The 13556-nt window shown below is 54.7% G+C and overlaps 3 protein-coding genes across 3 annotated transcripts; 2 read left to right on the top strand and 1 right to left on the bottom strand.

Moving 5' to 3' along the window:
- Positions 1-49: 49 nt before the first annotated feature.
- Positions 50-1088, bottom strand: IUM83_11968 (leucine-rich repeat-containing protein 61; the record flags this gene model as incomplete). Its single annotated transcript, XM_067936563.1, has 6 exons — positions 50-132; positions 207-495; positions 564-608; positions 672-715; positions 796-874; positions 936-1088. The coding sequence occupies 6 exons, from the start codon at positions 1086-1088 to the stop codon at positions 50-52; spliced, it is 693 nt and encodes a 230-aa protein (XP_067792056.1).
- Positions 1089-2667: 1579 nt separating this feature from the next.
- IUM83_11967 (Major Facilitator Superfamily (MFS)) lies at positions 2668-4356 on the top strand (the record flags this gene model as incomplete). Its single annotated transcript, XM_067936562.1, has 1 exon — positions 2668-4356. One exon carries the CDS (start codon positions 2668-2670, stop codon positions 4354-4356), a length of 1689 nt encoding a protein of 562 aa, XP_067792225.1.
- A 1698-nt stretch (positions 4357-6054) lies between these two features.
- IUM83_11966 (Major Facilitator Superfamily (MFS)) lies at positions 6055-7743 on the top strand (the record flags this gene model as incomplete). The annotated part of the gene is made up of 1 exon (XM_067936561.1): positions 6055-7743. One exon carries the CDS (start codon positions 6055-6057, stop codon positions 7741-7743), a length of 1689 nt encoding a protein of 562 aa, XP_067792226.1.
- Between the last annotated feature and the right edge of the window lie 5813 nt (positions 7744-13556).

The raw sequence follows: 13556 nt of genomic DNA, 5'->3' as shown, positions 1-13556 counted from the left end.
ATTGCCGTCAGAAAGTGAACCCTCATCTTTTTGCGTGCTGAATTACGGTCTATGAGCTTGCGGATGGTGGCGCTGGAAATACAACTTCTGCTTCGGCAGCATCCACTGTTGCCTTGCACCGCTGCAGTAATTCTGCACAGAGTTGACCAAAAGGCTGGTGTCAGTAGAGATTCCAGGGCTGACAACCAGCACCAAGCCACACTGACCTTGCAGATTCCGGGTACTCTCGCTGATGAACTGCTTCACTCCAATGTCGTCATCCTCCGTCGAATCAAACTCGTGATCATCAGTGAAATCGACTGACGAACAGCCATCGTCATCTGATGTACTAGAGAGCTTTCCAAAGTCGTCAGCTGAAATTTCTTCCAAAAGATGTGTGAGTGTGAGTGCTTCGCCGTTCAGAATGAACAGGTCGGGAAACGCTTTCGATGCTTTGGCCGCAGCACTGCTATCCACGGGATTGCCACTGAAGTCGAGAACTCGAAGACTTGGTAGCTTCATGGAAAAAAGGTAATAAGTAAGCAAGGTTTTCTGGTCAACATATTATACACTTCAACGTGTACCTTTGTCGACAAATCAGTGAAGTCGATACTTCGAATCTGGTTGTTCTGTTGGCCACGAGGAAAATGAGTGAGTAAAATTGTATGCCTTATGGCGCACATGATCCTTACCGCAACTATAAGCTCTTCTAACAGAGGCAAACGTGGTAGGCAATCTGTAGGTTACGATACAAACACACAACTTAGCACGGTATCAAGCGTTTTACAAGAACACCCGACCTCTTTGTCCACGAACCGAGTGAAGTGAGCTGGTTATTAGAAATGTGAAGACAGCGCAGCAATGGTAGCGAGGGGAACCCTTCCAACGAGCGCAGCTGAGGTTCATATTTGTCAGTAGCTGTAAGATGATTATCATTTCCAGGGAGACAAGCATACCTCATTGTGGGCCAAGTTGAGCTCGAGCAGGTTCGAACATGACTCCAGCTGGGACAGATACCGGATTCGCATCCGCGAGACGTCCAGCAACGCCACCAAACTCACATCGTAGTGACCGCTTCGGCGCTTAATGACGCCAGCGGTCAGCTCCATAGCTCTGTGGGGTCTTGACTTTTCACTGTGTCGGTTCCCGTGCTATCAGGCACGACAAAAATACTCGAGCGCGACAGCCCGACGCAGGCAGAACGCTCAGGGCATGGAGCACAAAGCCACGGACGAGGTGAAGCCCACCCCAAGCTCTCTCTCGACCAGCTCCGGGATCTGTGAACAACCTGTGTTGGGCTTGCAGACGAACTTCAACAGGGCTCCGGATGCTTTAAACCCGTAATGGATGGAGCTGCAGCGAGCCGTCAACTGCGGTCGACTCAGCTCGAGGGAACGTATCCCTCAACACGATTGCGAGCAGTGCCGCTCCGAGCACGCAGTCCGCCGCGCAGGCTCAAGGACGGAGAGATCTCTCACCTACCATACCCACTTGAGGCCGGCTTCACAGTAGAATCGAGGACCTTGTCGAGCGGTCGACGTTGCGGCCGTCGACTCGACTGATTCTGCTTGGGACAGCGGCGCAGCGAGGCACGTCGGCTCCACGGCTCGGTTTAACAGCGGTCTGCCGCAGACTCTGCGTACGGTATGGCAGGTTCAAGACTGACATCGGCCGACACGCAAGGTGCTTTCGTTGATCGAGCTTAGATCGCCGAACGGGTCAACTTCAAGCAGGGATGAGTAGCGGCTACGTCGGCCGCGTTTGTTGTCGATGATGGCGCCACAGTGTTGCTGGCAGCAAGTTGCTGCGGCTAGCTGAGTCTTGGCACTGCTTGACGTCTTACGGTCGCCCCACCCCATTTCTAGTCGTATCCACCTCAACCGATGCCCACCACATGAAGGTAGCGCCGACAGGCTGACGGTCAGCTCGTAGTCGAGGGCCTCTACTAGAGGCTGATTCGATGAAGAAATTCCAATGGCGAGCGGCAAAGACAACGCGCCAGCAGACTCTGCTCGCCTACAACTTCAACCACCACCCTCGGGACCGAACGCACTTCGCGTTCAGCTGAGATGGCCTCGACGGCACATCAGGCGGCGCGTTATTAGCTGCTGTTATTAGCTGCTGCGGATACCATCGCAGCTTCAGAGCTGAGCTTCAGAGTACGGAGACTCCCGGCTCAAAGGGTCAAATAACAACGCAAATAATCTCCCGTAGCGCTAGTCGACACTAGTCGGCAGCCGCTAGTCAGCAGCCGTGCATGTTGCCTTGCGCGCCAGCAGCACCACCGCGTCGCAGCAAATTAACGCAGGATATCCATGGTTAATCGCGCGACGTCCCGCACCCCGGCACCTATCGGCGTTGCCATCAACTTGACGCTCTGATTTCCATCCGAACGAGCTGCCATCGCCTGACACGCAAGGGGCTGACCTGTTAAACGGCGAGTCTCTCGTGCATCAAAGCTCCGTCGCTCGCCGCCCCGCAGAAACGGGGTCGCTATGTCGCTTCAACCTGCGTCCCTTCCACAGAGGACCGAGACCACCACCGCACAGCACAGGCTGCAGCTCTCACTCGAAGCGAGCAGCACCTTCCTCACTCGCTCTCTCATTCCTCAATTGGCGGCGTCGCGCGCACTTGCTCCAGCTCCTGCATCTTCGGTCTCCTGCACCACTTCTCCACCTCCCACCCACGATGACCGATGCGTCCGTGCAGCAAGTGACGCCCCCCGCCAAAACCTGCGGTGACAAGGTCACGGGCGTACTCGTCAAGCACTGGACGGTGCCAGACAAACACCGCTCCGAGGAGCAGGACGCGGCCGAGGAATACCTGCTCACCGTCTACCTCTTTGGCAAGTACATGACGCTGCCGTGGATCAAGTTCAACCGCTGGTACCTCTTCTTCGCGAGCTTCATGGTGCAGTTCTGCATCGGCTCGCTCTACTCGTGGTCGGTGCTCAACAACCCCATCGACCTGCTCATCTACAACGACAAGACCAAGGGCATGGCCGTCAACGCCTTCTACATCGCCGTCGGCGTGTTCGGCACCTCGACGGCCATCATGGGTCCTTGGATCGAGCGCAACGGTCCGCGGTACGGCGTGATGCTCGGCGCCACGTCGTTCCTCATCGGGTGCGTCGTCAGCTGCATCTCGCTGCACGCCAAGTCGATCGCCGGTCTGTACGTGGGCTACGGTTTGTTCTGCGGCTTCGGCAGCGGTCTCTGCTACATTTCGCCGGTGTCGGCGCTGCAGAAGTGGTTCCCGGATTACCGCGGCGCTGCTGCGGGGTTCGCGGTGGGTGGCTACGGTGCTGGTTCGGTGGTGTGGGGCAAAGCCTACCTGCCTATCATCGACTCCACGAGCGTGCCGGACTTGTTCATCGTCATTGGATGCGTCTTCGCCTTCATCCTCACCTGCTGCGCGGTGTGTCTGCGCACCCCGCACGCTACGTTCCACGTGGGTGGTCTCAACATGCATGGGGAAGCGGTGCGCGAGGCGGAGGAGTCGTTCCAGCGCGGCGAGAAGATCAGCGTCATGTCGGCGCACGAGTACGAGTCCATCATGACGCCGACGGCCAAGGAGATGGAGGCCATGGTGGACCCCAACTCGCACGACACCAACTCGCAGGTGAAGAAGATGACGCTGATCCAGGCCATCACGTCGCCCGACTTCATCTTCCTGTACATCATGTTCTTCGGCAACCAGCTCTACGGGCTCATCGTGCTGTCCAAGCTGTCCACCATGTGCACGACGCTGTTCGGCAAGACGGCCAACGAGGGCGCCGACATCGTGTCCATCAACGGCGCGTTCAACTGCGTGGGGCGCCTGCTCTTCCCTCTCATCTCGGATGTGATCGTGCGCAGATTCAACGTCGAGCACGCCTTCGGCCGCAAGTGCCTCTTCTACTACGGCTTGGTCTCGCAGATCACGATCATCGCCATCTTCCCGACGCTGATCCGCAACGAGAGCTACACGGCGTTCGTGGTGCTGGTGTTCCTGCTCACGCTGTCGTACGGCGGCGGCTTCGGCACGATCCCGTGCTTCCTGACGGACATGTTCGGCGCCTTCAACATCGGCGCCATGCACGGCTTCATCCTCACGGCGTGGTCGCTGGGCGGCGTGGCCGGCGGCCTGAGCTTCAACGCCAAGTACAACGCGGCCATCAGGGACGGAGACTCGCCCGTGAACGCGTACGTGGACGGTATCTACAAGATCCTCATCGTGGTGTGCGTCACGGGCATCTTCATCTTCATGGTGCGCACGAACCCGCGCGACCGGTTCGAGAAGGGCTACCACTACAGTCTCTTCGGCAAGCGCGTGATCAGCATCAAGCCCAAGGACACGGCCTCGAACAAGGAGGACCTGCTGCAGAGCGAGGCGTAAGAAGACAGGAGGCGCCGGCGGCAAAGGAGAAAATGACGATGATGATGAAGAAGAAGACATGTTCGTTAGTACATGTAGTAGTTTATGAGGTTACCGACTGGAAGTACATGAATTGATCGTTTGTAGCATGTGCCCTCTGAAGCTTTTCGTTGAAGTTGTCAAGATGCGTGGTGGGGTCTCTTGTCCGGCGTTGGCCGTTCGCTCGCTCAGCGTTGACACAGCTTCAAGGCGCAGCCATCTGACCGGAACTCCACCGCAACGGGGCGATCGGTGGGCGTTTGCTACGAACCCCCCAAATACAGGGTGGTTGTGTCCGGTTATCAGGAGGGCGGGTGTAAATTGTGTGTTCGCATCCACGTTCCAACGATGGCGAAGTGGTGCTGGAAATTGCAGCCTGCAGCGCGAAGAGCTTCGACTCGGGTGCACCTTCGATGGCGGGGCGACAGCCGCATGTTAAACGGATGCGGAGGCCGCTCAGTACCTTGCGTTTCCGTGTATGAGCATTTTCGTTGACCGGTTTGAGTCACCAAGGGTGTCGTGTCAAACAGCAGTGGAAGTGATCATGTGCCATAGCGCGGCACCGCCAAGCGGAGAAGTCCGCTGTAACGCACTGCGTCATATATTACTGGTTTCGTAATTTATTACGGGGCACGAAATTTATATTTGTTGTGGTACGACGACTTACGGGACGGCTTCAAGGTGAAGTTTATGGGGCGACCCGTCAAACTAACAATTGCATTCAACAAGGAGTGGCCATGAAGTGAGTAGCCGGTCTAGAGTACAAGAGAGCCCAAGTTTCGACTACATCACATCCGCTGCGACGACTTCGCGAACCTTGACGTTTTGTGTGTGCATTGCCACAGCCGCCGGAGAACTCGGCGGGTGCTGCACCATGTCGCTCTTAAGCGGAGGCTCTGTGCTGACCGTCGTGCTAGCGCGCCAAAAAATACTGGGCTCGACTCGACGAGGTGGATACCGTCGCTTGCAGTGGCACGACTCGGATATCGGCGGCGACATCGCCCGACGCGCAAGACCCGCACGCCGGTGGTGTTGACGGCCCATCTCCTCGCAGTCACTGTAGTTGTTGCTGTTTAACCCTTTTAATTGGAAACAGAGCCACACAGCGAAGAAATAGCTGCGAGTCCCAGCCTCCTAGAAGTGAGCGGCATCGGTCTTTCTGCCGATAGACTACAAACCAACAGCAGCTATCTACGAATCCGCGCACACAGCGTACGCCCTGCACCTGCATATACGTGATCTTGACCGGTGTCGGTGTCAGTGTCGGCGGCGCATGTGCCTTCAACTCGCATTAATCTGCGCATTACCGCGCCCAGTGTTAATCACCGGCCAAACCTCCTAGAGGTGCAACCACATACAGAACAGGCATAGTTCGCAAATTTGTTCCTATCGAATTCATCCAGATATGCTTTTCCAAGTCCGACATCTCGAGAAACGCAAATTATGTCGCCTCGATCTCGTTGAAGTTGGATCACGTTGAAGTCACCGCCCGAAAAAAAAGCCCAAGCCATTGACTGCAGCATCCGCCGGGATCGCTCGATGTTCGCTCTTGGCTGCTCACTGTGGGCGCCAACGAAGTTTTCGCCCCGCCAAGCTCCGCTCATAGCTCAATTGGCTCGCTCCCCCGCAAGTCACAGCCCGCCACCCCGTTCCACCACCTCTCGTCGTTAAGCTCTCACCATGGGCGTGGAAGACCCCTCAACCATCGACTCGGCGCCCAAGAAGACGTGTATACGCGCTACACAGGACGCGATCGCCGGCCACTGGACGGTCCCACCCAAGCACCGCACGGCCGAGCAGGACGCGGCCGAGGAGTGGCTCATCACCTTCTACCTCGGACACAACCGCTACTTCTCGCTACCATGGCTGCGCTTCACGAGATGGTACCTTTTCTTCGCCAGCTTCCTGGTGCAGTTCTGCATTGGCTCGCTCTACTCATGGTCCGTCTTCAACAAGCCTATCGACCTGCACGTGTACGACGACAACAAGGCCGGCCGCGCCGTCAACTCGTTCTACATCGCGGTGGGCGTCTTCGGTACAACAACAGCGATCATGGGTCCGTGGATCGAGCGTCACGGCCCGCGCGCCGGTGTCGTACTCGGCACGTCGTCGTTCCTCATAGGCAACATCATCGTTGCCATCGGAGTACACTACAAGGCCATCGCCGCCATCTACATAGGCTACGGTATCTTCTGCGGCTTTGGCATGGGTCTCTGTTACATTTCACCTGTGTCGGCGCTGCAGAAGTGGTTTCCTGACTACCGTGGAACGGCCGCAGGCTTTGCCGTGGGCGGCTACGGAGCTGGGTCGGTTGTGTGGGCCAAGGTCTACCTCCCCTGCATCGACGCCGTGGGGCTTTCGTCCACATTCATCTTGATCGGCTGCGTCATGGCCTTCGCCATGTACGTGTGCGCCATTGTGCTTCGCTCGCCGCATCACGAATTCGTCGTCAGCGGATTGAACATCCACGGCGAAGCAGTCGACGAGGCCGACGAACTCAGCCACCGCGGCGAGAAGACCAGCGTGCTGTCGGCACACGAGTACGAATCCATCACGACACCTACGGCCCAAGATGTTCAGGATATCGTGGAGCCTACGACGGCCACAAGCACGTTGGTACGCAAACTCACGCTGATCGACGCCATCAAGACGCCGGACTTCTTGTGTATGTACATCATGTTCTTCGGCAACCAGCTCTACGGCCTCATCGTGCTGTCCAAACTCTCGAGCATGTGCACAGACATATTCAACAAGTCGGCCGACCAAGCCTCCGACATCGTGTCTGTCAACGGCGTCTTCAACTGCTGCGGGCGGTTGGTGTTCCCGCTGCTGTCGGATGTCATCGTGCGCAAATTTAACGTCGAGCACGCCTTTGCGCGCAAGTGCTTGTACTTCTACGCGCTGGCGTCGCAGGCGGTTATCCTCGGCACGATCCCGATCCTCATGCGCAACAACAACTACTCGGCGTTCGTGGCCGAAGTATTCATCCTGACTGGGAGCTATGGCGGTGGATTCGGCACCATTCCAGCATTCCTGACCGATATGTTTGGCGCGTTCAACATTGGCGCCATGCACGGGCTGATACTGACAGCGTGGTCGATTGGCGGCGTCGTTGGAGGCATCACCTTCAACCACACCTATGGCAACCAAATCGCGGACGGTTGGGAGATCCACGAAGCGTACATCTACACCGTGCACCGCATCTTCATCATCGTGCTGGTTGGCTTCGTGGTGCTCTTCTTCGTGCGTACGAACGCTGCCGATCGCTTCGAGCCAGGATACCACCTCAGCATCTTCGGCAGGCGCATCGTCAATATCAAGGGGAAGCAGGAACCGAAGAAGGAGGGACCGCTGCTGGAAACGGCGTAGTCGGTTCGATCGCGCGTGGCGAGACGATCAGAAAACTGTACCGACCCAATTGTTTCGAGTCATGGTGAGGGTGACGTAGTTGGACTTGACGAAGGCTGAGAGCAACGATTCATATACATATAGTAGTTTTAAAAGCACATACACGGTTGAACTGTCGAAAAGACTTGGTGCCGCCGCTGCAACAGTATCAATATAATGGAGCGTTTCCCACAGCGTGTTGGACGGATCAAATCGGACCAAATTCCAAGTCTGGTTAGAAATATACTAGAAAAGGGCATTCATGAAATCAAAAATCTGGTGCCCCCTGTAATGGATAGCAAAATGAAAAGTGAATTGACCTTAGCTCGCCACCTCTTGCTGCTATCTACAACAACTGGTTGTCGTTGCCGTGGCCGGATATTTATCGCTAGACACGCAACCAGACACCACAACGAAGAACCCGAAGCCGATTGGCCAAAATTAATGTATGTTTATAGAACGGTTGAAGTGCACGTTGGGGGTTAGCAAGGCGTTAAATAGAACTTCTCAAAGGCAAACCTGTGAACTACGAGCCACTGCCTTCACGAAGCAGCAACCGGGTGACCATTGCGACTGCTTGGCGGGAGACGTTTTAGCGGGAGACTCGTAAGACATCCAGGAGGCAAACGCTCGCAGTGAAGCCGCACTGAGACGTGCAGAGGGGCCGAACGTGACGGAGGGTGCAGTACTGGGCTGGCGAAGCACTAAACAACAGTGTAGATCATCCAACAAATTTAATGCCTATCGACTTGTTGGAGGAGTATGGCTACGACCAGGTAGAGCGGCACGCAGTGTTTCCTGATCCAGAAGTTGCAGGCCACTTCATCAGAGACTTTGCTGTAAATGCTAACAAGTGAGTAGTGATCGAAAACAACAACGGAGACTACAAAAAGTGGGTGTGTTCTGCGAAGGGCTACAAGTGGCTTGTCGCCATCTCTCGTAGACGAGTAAAAGAAAAAACCAAGAGCAAGAGAAAACGACCTGCCTCGATGCTCAGCCATCACCCGCCAAATTCCTGGTATATTTCGAATTCCAACCTGCAGCATGCGCAATGCTGTATCAGCACTGCCAATCCGACAGGGGCGCAGATCGCAAAACTACCTGGGTTCCAGGCGTCGATTTTAGAGGGGCACAATACTTCCAAGTCCCGCGTGGTGAACAATCTAAAGGCGATTGAGAACATTAACGTCTCGGGTAAGCGTGCAGTTCTTTATAGGATCATTAAGGCGGCGATAACTGGTATGGCTCGCGACGGTGCTGAAGGATTTAAAACTCTACCAGCTTGCATGGAATTGTTCGCCCAGCAAAATCCCGGTTCGCGTGTTTGTTGCCAGCTTGACACTTCTGGGCGACTTTTTCGCTCTTTTCTCTCAATTGGAGCGACAGTATCTATGCAGTATTCGCTCTTGCCAGTTTGGGAAAGCGATAGCACGTACATGAAGGATGCGGACTACAACGGTGTTTGTGTGACATTACTGGGCGAGGATGTAGACAAAAGAATCGTTCCTGTTGCTGTAGCGTATGTCCACAAGGAAACTACGGATGACTTTGTTTAGTTTTTGCCAACTGCATCGCTGCAGGTATTGCTCTCCATGACCGCCTGACATTTACTGATCGCGGCAAGCAGCTTCTGGCTCAAGTCGTTCTTGCTCGCTGGGGTTTACGAGTCAACATCAAGTTTTGCGCGGTACATATACGCTTCAACACAGTGGACAAATTAAAAAGATGGGTGTAACGAAGGAGAAGGTCAATGACCCGATCTTGAATCTACAAGCGTCACGGCCAATGCGAGAGTATGAACGCAACATCGATCATCTTCGGAAGCTTTTCCCAATACCGATTACGACAACAGTCGACGGCAAGACGAAGGAAGAATACGTTGACTCGTATCTTCGAAGTATTCACCCGACTAACTGGACCGTAGTGGGCAACAGTACGCTAAATGGCGAGGGGTCAAAGTGGCTAAAAACAACTGGAATGCTACTCGAACTTACGGCGAAGGAATGCCTCTATTCGGTGTTCGGTCCACTAGTGGTGCCGAAGGCGACAACAACGGCTTGCTCTGGAAGCGAGCTCGTAGCCTTTCGGTGTTTTGTGCCTTGAGCGCGTATTGTTTGCGTGCGGTAGGTACATGCCGTGCGTTAGTGTCGGAGACCGACAAGTGGGTTGATGCTGACTGCGGTATCACTCCGCACACCAAGAGGCTTTTTGACGAAGAAAAATCGCATGTAGCGAAACTCACGGTGGTGCCGTCCAAGATGCCCGTCTTCTATGTGTTTGACCCGTTCGACCGCAGTGACATTGCATCCGCAACTACTATGTATGAGACTAATAGGTCAAGTGGAACATGCCGACCTTACAAGGTTGTGCAGCAATTGCAAATTCCTTGTCGCCACATACAATCCGTAATTCGCTCATTGGAGCAGTAGAACAAGGGTAAGCCTCCTGTATATGGTGTGGTTCGGTATTTCCACCACGCGTATTTTGTCCGTACTATTCATGATGCTTTTCGTGGTGTCGAGATCAAATTGCCGGTTGACACAATTTCGAAGTCGGCGAGCAATGTGTTACCTGCGCCTCTGTACAGGCAAGCAGGTGGCTCACACAAGGTCAAGACGGCCGACATTCAGCGTGGCCAAAAACGAGTTCATAGCAGAGGCGAGGAACCCAAAGCATCGCGCTCAAAGCATGCAGAAGTGGTGCTGACGCATCGGTTACCGATGAATATGACGATACGCCAGCCATCAATGCTTTCTTTGCATCGCAACTTTCCGCTCCGAGTACGAAGGAGAGAGGCAAACATCATTGTACTAACTGCGGATTGGTTGGTCACAACGCCACACTGTGTACGTTCACCGTTCAAGACGTCGAAGAAGCTGGTTCAGCTATATGCCCAGGGGTATATGTCCTCGGGGAGCCACCTCTGCAAAGCTGCGGTCTTTCTGCTACTGATACGTTTGAAGTCTCGCAAGAAGATATCAACTGAGATAACCTAAAGGTAAGGAACGTTCAACAATACGGAGTCACATTAGAAGTTGCTAACCAGTGCAATTACAGTGGCTAACGATACCTTTTATCCTTACTCGTAATTGCGCGGAGATTCCACACGGCTCGCACAGTGAAGACATCACAGTTAATCACAGAAAATATATCCATGTTTTCATATATGCCCACCTTCATCTCCTACAACACGCGCATCATCTTCTGCCCTAAGCATGACTCCTCTCCTCCTCCCTCAACCTTTAAACGGCACGAGGCATTGTTACCACTCCATTGACCGCCAACTCGTGGGTGCCAACGGAGAAGAGAAATCTGCAAGGCGGAAGAATCAGGAATAAGAGGAGAAATAATAAGCTGTTTTGATTTTATACTACGCCTCGTCTCGTATGGATCCTCCCGTGCCAGCTTTGGGACCAGCTTCGGCAACAACACCACCACCTCCATGCCGAAGCCGGCAGCGCTGGACACGGACTTGCCGGCCTGATCGTCGCGCACGAAGTAGCCTCAGGTCTCGTCATCGTCGCACAACTTCTCATATGGCGCGCCGCTAACGGCGTAATCCGTGACGTCGACGCCGTCAAAGCTGAGTGTGGCCTCCTCTCCCCGCGCAGCCGATGGAGCCGAAGATGCCGCTGCACTCGAACATGTTGCTGCACTGGCCGCTTACGGCCCGCACGTAGGCCGCGGGCACGTCGTGGTAGGGCAGCGCGAGGCGCGCGAAACTCTCGTCCAGGTCGCGCAGGTACGACTCACAAGCCCTAGGGCGCGCTCTCGAGCGACGAGCAGGTGCTGAACCTGGAGGTGACTGATGTGGGCATCGCCGACGGGACCGTGGTCGAGTTCGCGGACATCGCGACCGACACCTTGGGCCAGGCCCCGTGCGAATACTCGTGCTCATTCTTCAGCTGGCACCGCAGACTACTGCTGGCCTCCCCATGACCTCCACCTACCGTCCTCTCTCGTTCGTTGGTGCGCGAGTGTTAGATTAAAGGCGTTTGCTGTGTCACGCGCTGCATTAATTTTGGCCAATCGGCTTCGGGTTCTTCGTTGTGGTGTCTGGTTGCCTTCGTTGTTGTGCCTAGCGATAATTATCGGAAGTTTTAGGGAGACGCGGTCCCCACCTCGTCCCCACCCCATCCCTCGCCCGTCACTCAGATATGTCAACTATCTGAAGTTTGGACTTCCGGATAACAGCACATATCCACGTACTCAAAACACAAAAAAACACATTTGCACAGCACACATTTAAACAAAATCCATTTGACAGAACGCAGCGGCGCCAGCGCACAGGGCGGGGCACCACACGGACGTCGACCGCGCCGGCACCGGAGGGAGTGATGGCCTGAAGGGCGGCACGGCGAAGCAGAGCAGCAGGGGCCAGCGCTGCTACGACTAGCGCGCCGACGACGACCGCACCGACGCAGGAGGGGGTGATGGCCTGAAGGGCGGCGCAGTGAAACAGAGCAGCAGGGCCAGCGCCAGCGCTAAAGAGCGGCAGTCAAATCTGTACGTACAACAAGGGGGGGGGGGGGGGGGGGAGCTGGCATGGATTGAACTACTAACTGGTTTTGAAATTGGTTTTAAATGTGAACTAGGAATTGCCTTTGAGATTGTCGCTCAGCGCATTGAGTGTAAGCTTGCTCTGTGTACGGTGTGATTCGACAGCACAGACGGATTGCTCGCGTTCGCGTTAAACGGAGGATTTGCCCACAACTTATGGGATGGATGCACTTCACGCAACAGCACAGCATCTTGTAGGAGGACTACCCAGAGGTACAGTAGCAAGTCCAAAAATCCTCCAGTTGATATGTGCGGTGTTGACTGTTTTACCTATGTTATGTAGTTAAATGGAAACACTTCGCGTTGCAGACTATCAGGAGGTGTAAGAGCAACTCGATCTAAAAAGAATGAGCGGCGGTCCGGGGGAACCCCAGCAAGGGAGCGCATGGCGTCCCGAGGCAAAGCCGCCAGGTAATATCCCTCCACAGCGCCAGCATTCCAGCGCCCCAACCTTCTAATCTGTGACTCTGTTGCTCCAGCTAGTTCAGCCATTGGGGATCCAGATCCTCGGGTAGCGAAGGTCTTAGCTTTTGAGTGCATACTGAGGGCAGAGAAAGATTTACGATAGCGCCGTAATATGCTCGGTATGTCATTGCTTTTGTTGATTTTTTCTGCCTTGAGAACTTAAAATTATACGACAGTGTAGGCTCTAGAAAATTTGAAACACCTTCCTTAGGCGCGTATGCGCGGGTCGTGTCGGCAGGCCTTGCCTCACGACAGCGATCTAGCGTTGCGTTACCGTCCTCTTCGAGCTCAACTGGCAACCCTGGTGGCTCCATGGCACCCCAAACACAATTTACGATATGGACTATTTTTTGCTATCACCGAAGAGCTGTCTGCAGGGAGGGACGCCGTCCCCATTCTATTGTCCCGTGTTGACCTCGGTCTCGGCACCAATATCCACGTTTTATTCTGCATGAGGGACTGGTACTCATCACCCATTGAACCCTTCCACTGCGTTCCATGCAGAATAAAACGTGGATATTGGAATCGAAGAAATATGCCAAGCAACGATCTAAATTTCCTGCTGAAGAGCGTCGTCTTCGTGGTAGCAAATGGCTACTGGGTAGAGACGGGCTAAGACTTCGACGTGCATGGCTAAAGTTGCGTTCGGCAACGCGTAGCGCGTTAATGACAGCAACACCGGACATCAATTTTGAAGGCGACGAAACAGGCATTCTTGATGCGAGGACCCTAAGGGAACGCCCGAAGCGAAACCCCGTGTCGAGGAAGAA

Source organism: Phytophthora cinnamomi (assembly GCF_018691715.1).
Source record: "Phytophthora cinnamomi strain GKB4 chromosome Unknown Contig37, whole genome shotgun sequence".
NCBI classification, from domain to species: domain Eukaryota; phylum Oomycota; class Peronosporomycetes; order Peronosporales; family Peronosporaceae; genus Phytophthora; species Phytophthora cinnamomi.
Note: the sequence above shows the minus strand (reverse complement) of the source record. Positions and strands in the feature narration are given on the sequence as shown.